Below are 19,882 nucleotides of genomic sequence, written 5' to 3'. Positions count from 1 at the left end.
CTGCACTCCAGCCTGGGTGACAGAGCAAGACTCCATCTCAAAAAACAAAAAAAAACCAAAAAAAATCCTATGTTAATTCTCCATTCATAGGATCATTTATACCTGTCGTTCAGATGATCATAAAAGATATATACCTCCATAATGCACTCTACTAACTTTTATGAAAATCTTTTTACAAGTAAGCACAATTGGAGTAGAGCAAGAGAGGACACGGGGTAGATATGGTAGTGTTTAAGCCATACGGCAGGGCTTGATGTGGTTCACCAAAGCTAGGCAAAAAGAAATAAGCAGCAAAGACTATGAAAACCAAAGGCAGCTGTAACAAACACCTGCAAATGCTGATGAGCCCTGCTCACAAAGATGCTGCTGTCTGGAAGACCTTGCTTCCATCCTTTGCATGCAATCTAATGTACTACGCCAGCAGTCCTCAGAAGGCTGCTGGTCTCCACAGTAAAGGCCGTGCAACCCAGCTGCTTCTCTCCTGAAATTAGAGTTACCAAGAGCAAGTTACCTCACTTATGTCTTTTCTGACTGACATAAGAAGGTCCAATATCTCCCACCACACACACGAAAACAAAAATTTCGCAACTATATGACTGCTAATCAGTTCATAGAATAACAGAAATATTGTGATGCTAAAGAGCTTAATGCAGAATGTCAAAGAAAAGTGGCAAGTGCAGAAACATAAACCTGAATGAGCCATGTTTCCCTAAAAGCAGTAAGCCTGAGCAGGGTCAAAAGATGGAAAGAAAAACATGGAAACCATTTCTGAAGAATTCTTTTCATATATATCGCTGCCCCCCATATCTCACCCTTCTAGGTCAGATGCTTTCTGGATATAATGCTCTGACTTTTTTCAAAGAGTCTTTTCTCAAGGTACAACCAATGGTTTGTTAATAAGAATACTAATCTATATATAGCATCTTTCTTTGAAAGAGCTTAAAGTGCCCCACATGTTATCACGATTACCTTATTAATAGTCTTGGGCAAAAGCGTGCTGGGTAATCATCCTTATTCTGTACACCTGCTGGGAAAACGGCACACTAAGAACAGAACTGACATTTATTGGGTACTTACTGCGTGCCAGGCAGCATCGTAAGCACTTTACATTTAATCCTCACAAAACCCCAACGGGGTAGAGACTGTTATTATCTCCATTACAGATAAGAACACAGAAGCACATAAACATTGTGTGACTTCCAAGGTCACCAAGCAGGTAAGTGACTGAGCCGGATTCAGACACAGACCACTGGACTCCAATGGCACATGCTTGTTACCACACACCAGAAAGGCTCTGCAAACATGTCCCCTCACAGGGTCTCCCCATCAGTGGCTGCTATGAGCCTGGCACCCGGGTCTCAGGCTTCATTTCTTCTAGCCCTAGACTTCCTTTATGTGAGTCTATATCCCACGAGTTTATTCATAAACTCTAAACCTTCACTTAAAATTCAAGAAAATCCACGTGCACCTATTGCTATAAAGGTAGATTTAAGTGACTATATTAACGCCTACAATAACTTAAAGTGCAGGTTATTCTACATATTCTACCATGACCTAAAATGGTGTTTTTCAAACTTTTTGGACCACGATTAACGGTAAGCAATGCACTTCAACACCATGACCCAATACACACATACACGGGAGAGAAATGTCTCACGTAGCCACACTTACCCATATTATGTGTTATGCTCTTATTCTATTCTATTTAAAAATGCTGGCTGCAACCTAGTGAATTGATTTTATGACTCACTAGTAGGTTAGGATTGACAGTTTAAAAAACTCTCATCTAATATGTGTATTATCTCTGATTATCCCATCTGAATAAAAAATGAGCAAACAATAAAGAAAATCAATAAAAGAACAACTTTGCCATTGAACGTATCACCCCAACAATCAAACTCTTTATCTTTCTGTAGCACTATCAGGCTCTGTTCAGTTATACATGATGATTTTAATTTCTGCCTTAAAAAAATCGCCATACTATCAGAAACACTGACGTTTATTAAAATATATCATTTACCTAGAACTAGTATTGAGCTGCATGCAATTTGAGAATTAAGTACAATTTCTAGTGTTTGAAAAGCAAAGCAAATAGATTTTAAAAAAGAAAATAAATGAATAAATTTCTATTTTTGGCCAAAATAGAAATGTTACTAAAAAAAAGTGCGCATCTTACCAGATTGACATAACACAGAAACAATGAAGTTAACGGTTTGGGGTGAACTCTGTGTTGCTGAACAGCTCAAGTTCAATTCAAAGTGTTAAGTCATGACTTGAAAACACTGAGTGGTGAAAATACTAATGGGACAGGAGGCCAGAGAGAGCCAAAGGGGTGGTCTGAAATGGAAAAGCCCACTCACGGTGTATTCATGACCTGGCCGGAGTCAGGACCCAGCTTGCTTGGCCTCCAGACACCATTTCATAGATGCAACAGCAAGTTCACTTCTGACTTCAAATGCCAATAAAAATCACTAAGATAATCTGCAGCTGGCTGAACAGTTCCAATAATATTAACAAAGTGATCTTTTTCGAGCAGGGGCCCTTTGTATTGTTCAAGGCAATCAGGCTTATGTTACCTCCTAGGAAAGCCCTTTTTGGCACACTCCCACATTCCCCACTGTGACAGTTTGGAAACTTTTCTTCCCCTCCTGTCTCAGAGAAATAATGGTCCCTTCTCCTTTCCCAAACTGCCCCACAAACTGGGCTGGATCCCATCCCCCTCTGCCTTCTTCAGGATCCTGCTCAAGAAAAGATCCCTTCTCTCTCTTGCCTTGAAAAGAGGCAAGATTTCTTTCCACAAATATATTCATTTTCCTTTTTCAAATTCTAAGGTAAAAACTTTCTTCCCTCAACATGCCTGCTACTCTTTTTTAAACCAACTATGCTTCCTTTAAACACCTGCAAACTGGTGTTTGTCCCCTTCACCCTGAGATCATTTTCTGAGATTTATAAAAGCTCAAAAAAAAAAAAAAAAAAAAAAAAAAAAAAAACGGCCAGGCACGGTGGCTCACGCCTGTAATCCCAGCACTTTGGGAGGCCAAGGCGGGCGGATCACGAGGTCAGGAGATCGAGACCATCCTGGCTAACATGGTGAAACCCCGTCTCTACTAAAAATACAAAAAATTAGCCAGGCGCAGTGGCGGGCGCCTGTAGTCCCAGCTACTTGGGAGGCTGAGGCAGGAGAATGGCGTGAACCCCAGGGGGTGGAGCCTGCAGTGAGCAGAGATCACGCCACTGCACTCCAGCCTGGGCGAAAGAGCGAGACTTCCTCAAAAAAAAAAAAAAAAAAAAAAAAACCCCAAAACCAAAAACGTATGCCAGGCACTGGACTAGGCACTAGAGTTGCAAAGATAATAAAAGGAGGTCCCGACTTTAAGCAGGTCACAGTTAGGGTCAGGTCCCCAGGGAGCTTGTGATCCATCTCCCCAGCTCTCCCAGCATTGACACCCATGACATCCTGTTAATCCTTTCCAGGCTCTTCCCTCGCCTCTGTAACCGTTCCATTTTCCGGCTCCTTTCCTATCTTCACTCCCTAAAGATGGCCTCTCCCAAGATTCTGGCTCAGGACTTTTTTATTACATGCCAGGATTACTTTACCAGGGCCCTACAAAGGGGCTTCAGAGGGGCCAGAAGTCCTCTAAAATTTTAGGTAAGATTTTGTACATGACTGCATGTTTGAGGGGAAGAGAAATGATAATTTACATCGTATTCTCAAAGGAGCCCATAACTTCAAATGGCTTAAGAACCACTATTCCAAATCTGCATCTCTAGACTCTTTTCTGAGGGGCAGGCCTTCAGCGGCTTGCTGTCAATTCTGTCAAAATACATGAAATGCTATGTGTCCAAAACAGAACTCATTGTTCCTCCCCCTTCCCCTTTCTTCCACCTGTTTCTGCAAATAAAATCTTTTTCTGACTTCCCTACTCTGTGGACAGTGCCCCACCCTCATCACTCAAGCCCCAGACCTCAGAAGTCCTTCACTGGAAATTCAATCCATTCTTCAAGGCCCTACACTAACAACTATCAATTCCATGTAGGCTTTTCCAATTTTGGTTAGATGTGGTCTCTTCTTCCTATGAGTCCCCAGTGGATTTCCTTTGCGTTTCTCTTGCACAAATGAATGTATACTATCTTATGTTGGGGCTAAACATATTTGTCATATCACTACTGTTTGACTGTCACATCACTCAGTGGGACTAGGTATCATTCATCCTACACACTACTTAATCCTTGACTGCCCCCACTGCATCCTGACACCACCCAACACAAGACATGAAATGAATTTGACTGATGAAACAGTTGCACATGTGGACTTGAGTATCAGGGACTGCTATTCCAAAAGCAGGGTCAAGGGCTGATCTGTTTCAATCTGTATCTTGCATTGTATTGGTGACTGGCAAACTTTTTTTAAGGATGAATTTCAGTGATTAAAACCTAAGATAATGTCACCTTCCAAAACTTCATATGAGCAATTCAGTTGACTTTTTTTTTTTTTTTGGCAGTTTGCTACTTTATTGACTTCCTAAAACAAGAAGCAGGGACTCTCAGCACAGGTATGAAAAATATGGTCAAGTACCAGACTTGAGAAATCAAGCCCTCTGTGGATGACTCCAATAACAGCAACAGAGATTTCTAGGTTTTGGTGTTCGATTTGTAATATTCAGAAACATCCATCTCATTTGTTTCCATATAGTGATTTTTCCTTCCTTTCTACTAACCCGAGTTCAAGAAGAAACCCATCATTACAAAACTCCCATGCAGGTGTCACTGTGCTGACAGTAGAGAGAGAAATAAAGGCTGATCCCTGCCTTGATAAGCTCATAATTTATCAGGCAGTGGTAGGGGGAGGTAGGAGATAGTTATGACAAAATTATTCCATAAAGCACACTGAGATAAGTGCTCTGATAGAGGAACTTGCAAAGACTAACAATTGAGAGGTAAGATGAACTCTCACTGGGGGCACACCCATATGGCCTGGAAAAGGACAGAGGACAGATTAAGATGTTGAAGGCTAAGTGTGTGGAAGATGGGTATGCAAGAGACGAGGGGACTGCAGGTAAAGGGGATAGCAAAATCTGAACCAAGAAAGTATTGTGTGTGCCAGAAGAGCATAGGGCAGCCCTGTGCAGCTGCAGTGTAGGGTACAAGCTATGAAAAGTAACTGGGGGTTTGTTTTTTGAGGGGTAGAGGGTGATACAGTAACATGATCATATTTAAAAACAAAACAAACAACAACTGGCAGCATTGTGTAGGATTAGCTGGAAGGGGAAGAAACTGAAAGAAGGGAAGCCAGTTTGGAAGCATGGATTAAGGTAGGAAGCATAAGTAGAAATGAGAGGAAATAGCTGGGTGTTGCTACTAAGTAGAACTTACAGGATTCAGAATTGATGTGCCTATGGGAGGAATAGCGGGGGGGCGGAATTGAAAAGCTGACTTCAAGTTATCAAACCTAAACAACTGGGGATCCTCAAACTTGTGGGACATATAGGATGAAAGGCAGGTTTCATGAACTGCAAAGAGGTTAGGGCAACAAGAAGTTTGTGAGTCTTTTTTTTTTTTTTTTTTTTTTTTTTTTGAGATGGAGCTTTGCTTTTATCGCCCAGGCTGGAGTACAATGGCATGATCTCAGCTCACTGCAACCTCTGCCTCCTGGGTTCAAGCGATTGTCCTGCCTCAGACTCCTGAGTAGCTGGGATTACAGGTGCCCAGCACTACACCCAGCTAATTTTTTTATATTTTTAGTAGGACAGGGTTTCACCATGTTGGCCAGGATGGTCTCGAACTCCTGACCTCAAGTGATCCATCCTCCTCGGCCTCCCAAAGTGCTGGGATTACAGGCGTGAGCCACGGCGCCAGATGAGCTTGTGATTCTCAGACTCCCAGAGGAAAGAATTTGAGGGTTAGACTCATCGGACTCACTCAAGGACAATATCAGGGTTAGATTTAGAAGTCATCTACATAGCAGTGACAACTTTAAACGAAACGAAACCATCAAGGCAAAGTTAATAAGATGAGACGAGGGATGAGAATGAAGACATATTTGAATTTAAGGAAAAGACAGAGGTAGTGGAGACTGGAAAGGAACAATCAAGATGGTGCAGGAATACAGAAACCAAGAGTTTCAAGAAGACAGCGGTCAAAATTGTTGAATGCTGGGGAAGAGATCAAACAGAATGAGATGGAAATGAGCCACTAGATTTGGCCAGTAATGAGCTCCATACTGGAATGGGTTGGAGGAATGAATGCACTGGAGATGAGGATAGGCTAGAATATTCTTTCCAGAAGTTTGGCAATGAAGTGAAGGATGGGACAGTAGTATAAGGGGAAAGCTGGTCCAGCACTTGACTTTTTTAGGGGAGTACACCCTAGAAGAAAGAGAAGATACCAGAGAAAGGGGATGTCTGATGAAGCAAGATCTTGCAGGAGACAGACTGGGGCTTCAGCTCCTTCAAACCTGCCATTCTGTCAATTTCTGATAATTTAGGGCCAGATATGCATAAATCAAGACAGAACACATTTCCTAATTGAACTTTCATCAATTAGACTCACATTCTCACTTTCATAATAATTAAGAAGATGTGTTCCCATCAGACTCTCTTTTTATCCTAATAGAATTTAAAACTCTAATATAGACATATTTTTAAAAATCACATATTTAATCAGAAACTTAGAAAAGGCTGAAAATAGATTCAATTATGAGATCAGCACATTTGTTCCCAAGCATTACATTTTCATCTGCGTTCAACACATGCCTCTTCTACTTAAGGGTCCCTTCCATCACCTTCAGTTTAGTCTGCAATATGATCATCTTATACTTAAGATAAAGGCATTTATACGGTATATGTTGTAAATAATTATTTTTTCACTCTCCCCTTAGCAGGTATTTGCACCTAAGTTCAAGTCAAACTGAGGAGGAGGACAGGGGTTAGAAGATTCAAGTAAGGCACGGCAGTAAAACAGGAGGCAAGGCCGAGGCAGGATATAAAGAAAGATTGTTCTAAGAGCAAAACTCATAGAAAGGCTTATTTCAGTCACGCAGTAAGAGTAAGGTTACTCCAGCAGCTTGGTGAAGAGGAAGGAAAAGTTTTAGGTACATATACTGAATCACCTTTGGACTAAGTCATAGATTACAACTAATTAAATGCATAATAAATTGGTCCTGCCAATTACATACTAAATGCTATCAAATGACATTTGAAAGGTTATTCTTTTCAAAAATAAAACTGCCCCTATTCAGCTATTGGTGCAGTACCTACACCACACACCTGTATTTGTTCAAATGGCATTTAGGCTCAGAGACTTTGTTCCCATTTACAACTGGAGCCACGAAAGCCTGACACTCATTGCTCATTAGCTCCAAAGTTGACTGACAGGGGAGAGACCTATTCCCTCTGGAAATGATGAAATTATTTAATAAACACCTCTGCAGACACAATCACACTGGGAAACACAACACAGACATTAAAAGAAAGAGGATCCCAGTTTGCAGGCAGTTTTCACAGAGGAGGCATTGAGAACCTTCCCACGCTGAGGAGAGCGCTGGAATTTACCAGACTGTGAGCCAGGGGAAACGCGTATCTCGTGAGGATCTCAAACATATCTCTTCTGCTGTGGCCTTCCTGTTTCAAAGCGAACCTCAGGTTTCTCATGTCCTGGGGGCAAAGGAGAAGTATGACAGTTCAGTCTTCAAAGAAAGTCATGTTAATTCGCAAGAAATCTTCCACTCAATTAAGGGAGAAGATTCACTTACCTAAAAGGGCAATTAATCTAAATTATTACAAAATTGCTTTGTTTTATATGGTAATTTGATATATCTGGTTTAAGAACACCTGAAAATATTTCCATCATAGCCATGAATGTAAAGACAAGATAAAGCAACTAGCGCTAAGGAGAAGACAGAGCCAAAATTCATTTTATAAAAAGGAAAAAAAAAATCAAACCTTGCCTTGCACAACATCTACTATGATCCATCTACTTTCACTGGGTTCTGAGGTATTTAACATCTATTATGGTCCATCTACTTTCACTGGTTTCTGAGGTATTTTTAAATTTTTTTAAATTTATTTTATTTTATTTAGTTTTTGAGACATAGTCTCACTCTGTGGCCCAGGCTGGAGTGTAGTGGCATGATCTCGGCTCACTGCAACCTCCGCCTCCTGGGTTCAAGGGATTCTCGTGCCTCAGCCTCCTGAGTGGCTGGGACTACAGGAATGCACCACCACGCCCAGCTAATTTTTTCTATGTTTAGTAGAGATGGGGTTTCTCCATGTTGGCCAGACTGGTCTCGAACTCCTGACCTCAGGTGATCTGCCTGCCTCGGCCTCCCAAAGTGCCAGGATTACAGATGTCAAGCCACCACATCCGGCCCTGATATTTTTTTTTTAATTATAAAACTATTTTATTCAAACAACTTTTCTAAAGAGTACCTGCTATCAAATATAATCTCAACATTGTCAAACATGTCATTAAAATACAGACGCTCTCTTCCTAAATGACTGACATTTTAAGCTCTCATGCAAGTAATATATTTTTATTCTACAATTTTACCTTCACAGAGTTCCATATAAAGCCACATTAAAGTAGTCCATATTAGTAGTAACTATACTTTTGGAACTAAAAATAAACAGTCAAAACCAGATTTTAAAGGTAGCTTCCAATACATATCTGTTCAATAAGCAGGAAAACTTTGTTTTAAACCAAATAAGCTCCTTTAAATGTCAATTTGTATTACATATACAGATATAACATTCTATCTTATTTTCAAGACTGGAGTTTTTTTAAGGTTGTATCTTAAAAAAAAAATCAATTACAGTGCTGTGACTGAGTGATGGCTCTGCATTGGAACCCTATGCTCTGCAGTGCACTTTCAACTTTCATTTCAGATAAAGGAGTGCTATGCTGGACCATGAAGCCACTTCAGGAGCGGTACAGACCTAGTTGTTGCCCTCTTGGATATCATAATCTTCATTTTTTTTCAAGGTGCTTTTTCCTTCCTTATCTCAAGAGCACTCTTAACGCTTCCCAAGTCTTCAGTCTGAAGGACCAGCACAGGCTATGGCCTTCACAAGACATCTCCAAACACAAATAGTAGCAAATGAAGTATGAAGAACTAAAGTCTGAGACCACTCATAAAGAACTTGAGATTGAGCACTCTGTATACAGATGACATCTACTAGGCCTTGCCAGCTCCACGATTCCATGCTTTTTTAAAAAGCATGTCAAAGAATAAAGTCCAACAACCCATTCATATCACCTCCCAAGAAAATTGGGATATTAGTTATTGGTTTGTGATGCAATGAACAGTTAAATAAGGGGAATAATCATTTCAATGGGATGATATGCATTAAAAGGGTTTACGACCAGCCACAAGCGCAATACTGAAGAGCTGAGTACTCTCAGGGCTCAGGCCCTGTGACGAACTTTCTTCCTAACAGCCGCAAGTCAGATGGTAACTCTGTAACATCGTTCTCTTCACTGCTTGGCCAGAAATTAGACCATCTCTACATGAATATTTATTCTGATCTATCAGTGATTCAAACAGCTACTTTTAATGTGCCAAAGCACAAGTGATTCAAGTAACTTCTTTTTGCCATCTGATTAAGATGCAATTAAAGACAGAATATTATTTCTTGCCAACAAAACTGAAGTAGAAAAGGCAAATGACTCACAGGTGGCAGATCACCAAATCTGTAACAGAAATAGGAGCACAGACTAACTGGTAAGTTCCACCTGGTTTCCTCAGAGTTTGACTCATCAGGGAAAGATCCACATGGGCTAAGAGTCTCCTAGTGAGACCCTCAGCCTTTTTAACAGCCGGGTCATATGGTGATGTTCCAAGCCTCACTATAGTAAGAGTTGAAGAATACATATCCCTGCTGCAATGACTCTGAAGAGTTGATTTACTGAGGCATCATTTCTAAAGAAACAGCACACATCACTGCTGACTTCAAAATGCCACACTATGTCTTTAAGGCGAGTACATGGGAGTGAGGTGGGGAAGGAAAGAGAAGGCTTTGTGGTGGTATTTTTTTTTTTGTTTGAAAGACTCCACACAGGCACCAGGGGCTGGTATGGGGCCTGCAGGGTAAGAATTTGCATATTCAGAACTACCTTTCTCCTGCTGCTGGACAACATTCTCTGGGCCTTGTATCTACCGTGGGAAAGTTGCTACTGGCAAGCAGAAATCTCTATGTGCATTGCTGGCATAGCCAAATTTATAGGAGTTGAAACTACTTGTTTCAAGAGAGAAATGCGGTTGTATCATGGTTATTGACTGCAGGCGAAAGTTGACCTATGAGAGACAGGCCAGTGAGTCTTTTATCCTTTTATCTCACCGCAGCAGATTTCCTTTGTATCAGTGTCAGGTTTGTTACTGAGAAAATGGAATATGACTCTGTGACGTCAGTGTTTCTGGGGAGATAATTTAGTTAAAAGGTTGTGCTACAACATTGTTCTAAGCCATCACCTTTGGGCTCATGCTAACTCCAAAAAATATACATATGTAACATTTCAGAATTATGCTTGGTGAGTTGTTCCTATGCCTTTTGTTCGTAAATAGTCAAGGGTGAAAATGTGCTTTGTCTCATTAATTTTGGGGGATTGATATTTAAGTACAAGTTTTTCCTATTATAAGGCAGAAAATAGGTTTTTTTAAACCCTGTAAGAATGAAAGTCACCTCAAAACTGTCAATATAGCAACCCCATTTTCCCTTGAGTACTCTAATATTAAACTCTACTCCCATAAATCCTTTTATGCAAAATACAAAAGTCTTCCTTCAAAGTAAATTCCCATGTTTCTAGGCCCCAAAGGGTAGACAGTAGCTGGGATAATAGATAAAGCATTAAGGCAGCTCGAATTAAAACACCACCAAAAAAAGCTGAGGTGGATGGTAGTGGTGAATTTCAGTTAAGATTTAATAATGGCATTATCCTTTAGTTTCTGATAGAAAAAACGAGTCTTGATCTTTTATAAACTGGAAAGAAAAACACCATATTGTGGCATAATCCAAATATAAGCACACAATGTTGGTTTTGAGAAATCGCAGTGTATGAGAACAGAAAAAGGAGACTTAGTTTTTGGTTCTGGCTCTTTCGCTGGCTCCCTAGGCAACACAAGGCAAGTAATCTCACACAGCAAAGGCCTCACTTCCCTATCAATACAATGAACGACTTGGATTGGCCAGGGGCCAGCAAACTTCAGCCCAGGTCTTCAGATTGACTTTTTTTTTTTTTTAAACACTTCAAAAAGGTTGAAAACACACAAAGAAGAATACACAACAGAAATCTGATGTGGCCCACAAAGCCTAAAATATTTGCTACTGAGCCCTTCACAGAAAAAGTCTGCAAAGCCCTGCACTGGACTAGTGGTTCACAGTCACCTGAGACGCTTGAACACATCCCCACCTTCTGGGTCCCAGCCTTCAGAAATTATCTTAGCAAAGTTACCCAACTCTTTGGAGCCTCAGGCTCCCTACAATACACCCATCTCAGAGGGTTGTACTTGAGGATCAAATGCAAAGCACCTAGCATGTGTTTGGATGGACACAAATGCTCAAGACATGGTTACTATCATAGCAAAATGTACCTCTGAAAATGACCTAAGCAAAAGTTACGAAGGTTATTAGAGGTAAGGACACATCCTGTTAACAGAGGGCAAAATCTCTTCTATTCCTCCTTCCTTCATGGTAACACATGACATGAAGGGGCGCCAGGAGTAAGCTGGAGCAAAAACTAAAGTGGTTTAAGAAATTTTATCTATAAAGTTCTCTTCCCACTCAGTCAAGCTAACAAACTGACCAGTTCCTCGAGTCCTTGTATTTGGTGATTGCAGTGGGTCCCTCACGTGGACACTATTTCCCAGGCACTTTTGAAAAGCTTGTTCTTAAGGGAAGAACCATTTTCCAGGGCCTTAGATGAACATGAGATTTTGATTTTTTTTTCAAATCCACATTAATTGTCTACTATCATTCAACACTAACGTGCCTTGTTCTTTGCATAAGAAAGTATCGAATCTCTTACTTTACAAGTAATATCTAGACCATAGGAATTTTCTCCTCTACTTGTCGCGCCTCCCATTTTTTCAATTCTCGAGATCACACCCAGAGGAACATCAAGTATTAGAGCAGAATCCTGTAATGGACAAAAATACAATAGTCAGTATTTCTGTCAGTATAATTAAAACATCAAAAAACATACAAAAACAACCATATGCTTTCAGAGTGATTTTACTTTGGCCCTTTTAGCACTTTATGAACGAAAATATGATACAGATCACACATGACAGAGCAAGCATTAAAACAGTCAATTATGCAATCAAAATGCATCCCCAAACATTTGCCATTGTGCACTGCCTCTGGAGTAAAAACTAAACTCCTAGGTACACATTTCCAGGACGTCCGTGATGTCACTTCCAGCCTGTTTCTGTAGGATTCTCTCCCACGATATTCTGCACTCCAACTAAGTAAACTTCTTCATTCTTCACATGCTTCATCTACGATCAAGCCATGTGCTTTGCTCAGGGTGTTCCCTTTGCCTAGAATGATCTGTCTTTCCCAACTACCAAAATTGTCCCCATGACTTTCGCCTTGGCTCAGCAAGCATCACCTCTAATGAGGCCTTGCTTCCCAATTAGATCAGGCAGAATTCATCACTTTTTCCTCGGAAGTTCCATAGCACTTGATTCAGACTGCTGTTAACCACTTGCTTCACTCTGCCTTGTTACCACCAATTTACACATCTGTATTCCCCTGCTAGAGACCAAGCATCTGGAAATGGTGCTTGTCTCTGGCATGGGTGCATTTCCCAAAGCAGAAGGGCCTTAATGCACAGCAAGGCTTCTCCATCATTTGCTATCCAACGCTGGGTGCAAGTGGTCTAGAAGACTGCTGGCATGATGGAATCATGTTAGTCAAGTAATAGCACAGTCATCACCAGGAGATCATCACAGCAGCTGCCATGTAGGAAATATCTCTCTTCTGTGCCAGGTACTACAATGCGGGCTTTGCACGCATCATCTCATTTTATCCTCACAACCATTCCAGGACATAGGTGAAGTATCCCCATTTCCTGAGTTTTTCAAAGCTTCAATAACTTGTTTAGTAAGTATAGGGCAGGGTTGAGATTCAAGGCAATGCCTGAAAACACACATTAGAAGTGCCATAAAAATTGTCCTACTCTTTGATCCAATAATTTCGCTACTAAGAACTTATGGCTATCACTTAACAGAAGGAAGATGTTCAATGGAGCTAGAGGTAGATAACAGGGTAGAAAAAATTATAGTCAACTCACTGGAACAAGTATACAGTTATTAAAATAATTATGGTACATGGAAAAGTAAGTTTAAGTGGGAAAAAGCAGCATATAACATACACGGTGACTACAATAACATGAAATATCTATTTACAGGGACAAAGACATGAAGGGCTACACCATTTTTAATCCAAAATTTTCTTTCATGTTGTGATAGATGAGTTTGAAAAATAAAGAAAAAAATTTTTAAGGGGTATTTGGTTTTTTGTTCTTTAAAAACCTTTGGGGCTACAAATAAAGTTTTTCTTTCCTTTCCCCCCCCTCTTTTTTTTTAAGAGATAGGTTCTTGCTCTGTTGCTCAGGCTGGAGTACAGTGGCTCACTGCAGCCTCGACATCCCAGGTTCAAGGGATCCTCCCACCTCAGCCTCCCAAGTAGCTGAGACCACAGGCACACACCACCAGCCACAGTTAATTTTTTTTTTTTTTTTAGATGAGTCTCACTCTGTCACCCAGGCTGGAGTGCAGTGGCACGATCTCAGCTCACTGCAACCTCCGCCTCCTAGGTTCAAGCAATTCTCCTGCCTCAGCCTCCCGGGTAGCTGGGATTACAGGCATGTGCCACCATGCCTGGCTAATTTTTGTATTTTTAGTAGAGACAGGGTTTTGCCATGTTGGCCAGGCTGGTCTCAAACCCCTGACCTCAGGTAATACATCCGCCTCGGCCTCCCAAAGTTCTAGGATTATAGGCATGAGCCACCATGCCCAGCCAAATTTTTTAAAAGTTTTTTGTAGAGACAGAGTCTTACTATGTTGTCCAGGCTGGTCTCAGACTCCTGGGCTCAAGTGATCCTCGCACATCAGCCTCCCAAGTAGCTGGGAGTAGCTGAGACCACAGATGCATGCCACCACGCCCAGCTAATTATTTTGTATTTTTTGTAGAGATGGGGGGCGGGTCTCACTATGTTGTCCAGACTGGTCTCAAACTCCTGGGCTCAAGCAATCCTCCTGCCTTGGCCTCCCAAAGTATTGGGATTACATGTGTGAGCCACTGCTCCTGGCCTTTTATATTAAAATACAATACAGAAAATAAGCAGTTATTCATAAAATACAAATGCAGCTCATAGGTTATCTAGAAATTCAAAAAGTATAAGGCTGTGAGCATCTGTACCATGGAATACCACTCAGCAAGAAAAATGAATGAACTATGGATACATGGAACCTGGAAGAATCTTAAGGGCATCACGCGGAATGAAAATCGCCAATCTTTTTTTTGTTTTTTGAGACAGGACCTCACTCCGTCACCCAGGCTGAAGTGCAGTGGTGTGATCTCAATGCAGCCTCAACCTCCCTGGGCTCAGGTAGCCCTCTCACCTCAGCCTCCCAAGTAGCTGGGACTACAGGTACATGCCACCGCACCTGGCTAATTTTTGTACTTTTGTAGAGATGGGATTTCACCATGTGGCCCAGGCTGGTCTTGAACTTCCGAGGCTCAAGCCATCCACCTGCGTCAGCCTCCCAGAGTGCTGGGATTACAGGCATGGGCCACCACACTTGGCTGAGAAATGCGAATCTTAAAAGGTAAGGTGTTATATGATTCCTTTTATATAATGTGCTTGAAATGACAAAATTGTAGAGAGGGAACACAGAGAAGTGGTTACAGAGGTTGAGGGGAGGGATAGTGCGACTCTAAAGGGGCAGCACGAGCGAGTTCTTTTGTGGTGACAGAACAGTTCCTTGTCTTGATTATTGATGGTGGTTACCTGGGATCAAATGCTACAGAACTGTGCGCAAAAGCACACAAAAAGTGAGTGCATGAAAAATACTGCTGAAATTCAAGTATGGTCAGTCTAGTTGTGCCAATCCACTTCCTGGTTTTGATAAAGGGGTATAGTTATTGCGGGGAACTCAGTAATAGATACAAAGGACCTCTTCTATTTTTGCAAGTTCTATGAGCTCATAATTATTTCAAAATAAAAAAAAGCAAAAAAGTGTACAAGTATAATTATCATAATGTAGAGAAAATAGTACAAGCTCTTAAGGTGGACAAAACTGGCTCAATCTGAATCCTGACATTTACTAGCTGATAACAGTGGTGAGTTACTATCACTCAGTCACATTTATCTGAAAGTAGAGATGATTACAGAAAATGAGTTTAAAGTACCTGGCGTCGTGCCTGATGACAGTAGCTAGAAAACAATGGAAGTTATTATTATTACGGCAAAGAATATCTTAGTATTTGGAAGATGTAATTGTGCTCTTCAAATATAGCGGATCAGTATGCTCTAGCAAGCATCTAACAGATCTTACTGTTTGTACCTATAAGGAGCAATGTCACGGGGTAAGACACCTCATGACATGACTGAAACCTAAATGCCCAAAGAGAAAAATACTACTCAGTAACAGTGTACGTATATAAGCAGCAAATTTTCATGTATTTACTTATCAATACAGTGCAGTTATTTAAAACATAGTATCAGTCTGTTATGCTTAGATATACTATGTTGAGATTTGAGTGTCTGTGAATTGTATTCTTAAATGTCAAATTTATACCTAAAATACATAGAATAGACACTAAATAAGTCTGATACTCTAGTATCAACATGGAAGCAAGGATGTTTGAAAAAAGTGGAAGAATTCAAAGTGAGCTAACGCCTCGCTACTCTTTGTCTCTGTACAGAGGAAATTGTATAGCTCAAAGAGCCCTGGCTCTACACAGAAAAAAGAAAACAGGACGCTGAGGAGAACCAGCCAGCTTCTGACCAAAGGCACCCACCGTCTAATGAGGCTATTTGCCACATTCTCCCTGAATGACACATTCAAGATCAGATAACCCAGCAGGCCAAACTGGAAGATCCAGGAATAGGCAAATTAGCTGAACTCTCTGGATACCTGAGTCATCAGTATCTAAATATCATTAAATATTTAAGGATTTTCAAAGGCCCATTCTAACTCAAAAGTCTATGCCTTGTACTTCTAACTACCTAAAGTAATTGACATGTAAGTAGGGGAGTTAAATAAGCTAAAACAATGCATTCTTCCTTTCTCTCTCTGTCTGTCTGTCTCATACACTAAGTAACAGAAACTCTACTGGGCCCTAGGGTTCATGAAGTTAAGACGCAGAGTTGCCCATATGGAGTTCAGGGCCTAGATCTATCTGGGAGATAAGACAATGGACTCAAGTAACTACAATGCCAGGTTGCTAGTGCCAAGAGCCATAGGAAAAGTCCACACAAAGTGGAAGGGGAGGTCAAAGGAGGGCAAGTCATATCTGATGATTAAATAGCATGAAGGTTCTGTGGCAATGACTACATTAAAAATGATCCTTAAAGGATGGATCAAAAGCAACTGGAGATTGGCATTTGAGAAACAAGAGTCACATCAGCTGCACATGTGGGAAAAGCATGGAGAGTTTATTTTAAAAAAATGTAGGACAGGTTTCAGCGACGGTGATGGGAATTTCCTGGGGAGTACTACAGGGCTAGGATCAGGCAGACTGAGATCTAAAGGATGCTTCTAGAGAACAGGAATGCCATGATTAACTGGTGCTTTATGAAGATTCATCTGGCAGCACTGAGCACTCTGGACTAGCAAGAAGTGGGCTACACCCACTCCTCAAAACCATGAAAGCCAACACTTCAGTACAAGTGAGAGGCTATGAGGATCTGGAAGTGCAGAAGGACCGAGGTAGAAAGCAAAAGAGACTAGCCACTGGGGAAGACTCAAAGATGAATCAGCTTTGGGCGCAGATCTCGGGGATAAACAGTGGTGGTACCACCAAAAGATGTGAAGAACACAGGAGGGTGTTTTAGAGAAAGATGAACATGGCCAATTTTAGAAACTCTGGGTTTGAGATTATGATAAATGAACCAAGTACAGATATCCAGGAGATGGCTGGATATACAGAGCTGACAAGATCCCAAGGGTACCTCGAACACAAAATGTTCAGAACTAAATGCAGTTCTCTCTCCAAACTACATTATTCTCCAAAGTTCCCTATCTCAGTGGCTGGTTACAAAAGCTAGAAACCTAGGAGTCACCCCTGGCATCCCCTTCTCCACTATCCTTAAGCCAGTCTCCTATGTCTACCTCTTAAATCAATCTCAACTCTGCTAACCACACCAATTCTACCAGCAACTTCTCCAGGCCACTGCCGTGGTTGCAGTGGTCTCAAAATCTACTGTTATTCCCCCTAGAGTAGCCAGGGTGATCTTTTAGAAGAGCACATCTGATGTTATCACTCCTTGGCTCACACCACTTCGAAAGTGGTGTGAAAAGCTTCAAAAGCTTCTCATTGCTGAACTCTAAAAACTCAAATCCTGACCAGGCGTGGTGGCTCATGCCTGTAATCCCAGCATTTTGGGAGGCCGAGGCGGGTGGATCACCTGAGGTCAGTTCGAGACCAGCCTGGCCAACATGGTGAAACCCTGTCTCTACTAAAAATACAAAAATCAGCTGGGCGTGGTGGCAGATGCCTGTAATCCCAGCTACTCGGGAGGCTGAGGCAGGAGAATTGCTTGAACCCAGGAGGCGGAGGTTGCAGTGAGCAGAGATCGCACCATTGCCCTCTAGCCTGGGGGACAAGAGCAAGACTTCGTCTCAAAAATAATAATAATACTAATCATCATCATCATCATCTTCATCATCATCATCATCCTGGGGAAGGCAATGGGGAGATGTTGGTCAAAGGAGACAAAATTTCAGTTAATAGAAGGAGTAAGTTCCAGAGATCTACTGTACAACATGGTGACTACAACTAACAACTATTGTGTACTGGAAAATTGCTGAGAGTAAATTCTAAATGTTCTGACCACACAAAATACGTATGTGAGGCCATGCTTATGTTAAGTAGCTTGATTGACTCATTCTACAATGTGTATGTATTTCAAAACACGTTGCACATGAGATACACAATTTTTGTCAATTAAAAACTAAAGGGCTGGGCATGGTGGCTTATGCCTGCAATCCCAGCACTTTGGGAGGCAGAGGCAGGCAGATCGCTTGAGCCAAGGAGTTTGAGACCAGCCTGGGCAACACAGCAAGACCCTATCTCTACAAAAAAAAAAAAAAAATTAGCTGGCCATGGTAGTGTGCAGCTCTAGTCCTAGCTACTCAGGAAGTTGAGGTGGGAGGACTGCTTGAGCTCAGGAGGTCATGGCTGCAGTGAGCTATGATTGCACCACTGCACTCCAGCCTGGGCAACAGTGAGACCCTGTCTCCAATCAATCAATCCAATGAATAAATGAAAAAATAAAAACTCCAAATCCTGAACAAGGTGGGCAAGGCTGAGGACATCTGGCCACTATCTACCTCTCTTACCTCATCTCTTGCCATTCTCCCCCAACTCAGCCATACTGTCATCTTTCATGCTTCCTTTGGTCTCAGGTCCTCTCATATGCTGTTCTCTCAGCTTCTTCTCACCTCCCCAGCCCCTGCCTCACATCTAGGGAACTTATATGTATTCTTCAGACCCCAGGTCAAGCATCATTTTCTCAGGACAATTTCTCAGGCTCCTCAAACTATTGTGCCCCTGTACTACTCCCATGCAACACTGATCACAGCTTGTTATTATATATTGGCGTGATTATCAGAAGAATGTTTATCAATCCCATGAGAACTATAAGCTTCGTGAGGGAGAAACTGTGTCTGCTGTGCTCACCATCATATCCTAGCACCTGGCATAGTGCTTAACACATACTGGACTCTCAGATATTCAATGAATACAGAATGAAAGATTGGAACTGGAGCTAGACAATTAATTGGAAAGCAACCGACAATGGAGAAAAAAGAGGGTGAGGACAGAACTCTGGGGAAAATAATATTTAGGAGGTAGGAAAGAAAAAATGAGCCGCATAGAAGGCAAAAGGCAGAAATGAGAGGAGAGCCAAGAAGGTATAGGGAAAAGGATAAAGGAAGGAGCAGTCAACAGAATCAATCCCTGCATAGAAATTTAAAAGTCAAGAACTCAACCAAGGCCACTGGAATTGAGCAGTAAAGTAGTTTCAATAGGGAACAGAAGCCAGACCACAAGAAGTAAGGAGTCAATAGTATGGAAGTGGAAGCAGCATGTGTGGACTAATTTTTAAAGAAGTTTGTCCAATAAGGGGAAGAAAGAGGATGATAGTATCAGTGGTAGCAGGAATACAAGAAGGTGTTTTCAAATAAAGATATTTGGGCAAGGCTGGGTACAGTGGCTCGCGCCTGTAATCCCAGCACTTTGGGAGGCTGAGGTGGGCAGATTACTTGAGGTCAGGAGTCCAAGACCAGCCTGGCCTACATAATGAAACAATGTCTCTACTAAAAATACAAAAATTAACTGGGTGTGGTGGTGCACGTCTGTAATCCCAGCTACTCGGGAAGCTGAGGTGGAAGAATCTCTTGAACCCAAGAGGTGGAGGCTGCAGTGAGCCGAGATCATGCCACTGCACTCCAACCTGGGCAACAGAGCCGTCTCAAAATGGAAGGGAGGGGAGGGGAGGGGAGGGGGGAGGGGGAGGGGATGGGGGGGAGGGGGAGGGGATGGGGTGGGAGGGGGGAGGGGAGGGGGAGGGGAGGGGGAGGGGAGGGGAGGGGGAGGGGAGGGGTGGGGGTGGGGAGGGAAGGGACAGGGGAGGGGAGGGGTGGGGGTGGGGGTGG

General features: G+C 41.9%; 1 protein-coding gene across 6 annotated transcripts in view; it reads right to left on the bottom strand.

Annotated features, from left to right (window-relative positions):
* The window catches only part of MTM1 (myotubularin 1), a 104,367-nt gene that overhangs the window by 45,538 nt on the left and 38,947 nt on the right, over window positions 1-19,882 (bottom strand). For 5 of the 6 annotated variants that reach the window (XM_055269276.2, XM_055269281.2, XM_055269275.2 and 2 more), the window contains 2 exons: window positions 12,019-12,129; window positions 7,551-7,652 (listed from right to left, as the gene is read on the bottom strand). In XM_055269276.2, the coding sequence (XP_055125251.1) occupies window positions 7,551-7,652; window positions 12,019-12,129 (213 nt within the window). The remainder of the gene's footprint in view (window positions 1-7,550; window positions 7,653-12,018; window positions 12,130-19,882) is intronic. The other variant, XM_055269283.1, reaches the window with a different exon arrangement.

Source organism: Symphalangus syndactylus, chromosome X (genome assembly GCF_028878055.3).
Source record: "Symphalangus syndactylus isolate Jambi chromosome X, NHGRI_mSymSyn1-v2.1_pri, whole genome shotgun sequence".
NCBI lineage: Eukaryota > Metazoa > Chordata > Mammalia > Primates > Hylobatidae > Symphalangus > Symphalangus syndactylus.
Note: the sequence above shows the minus strand (reverse complement) of the source record. Positions and strands in the feature narration are given on the sequence as shown.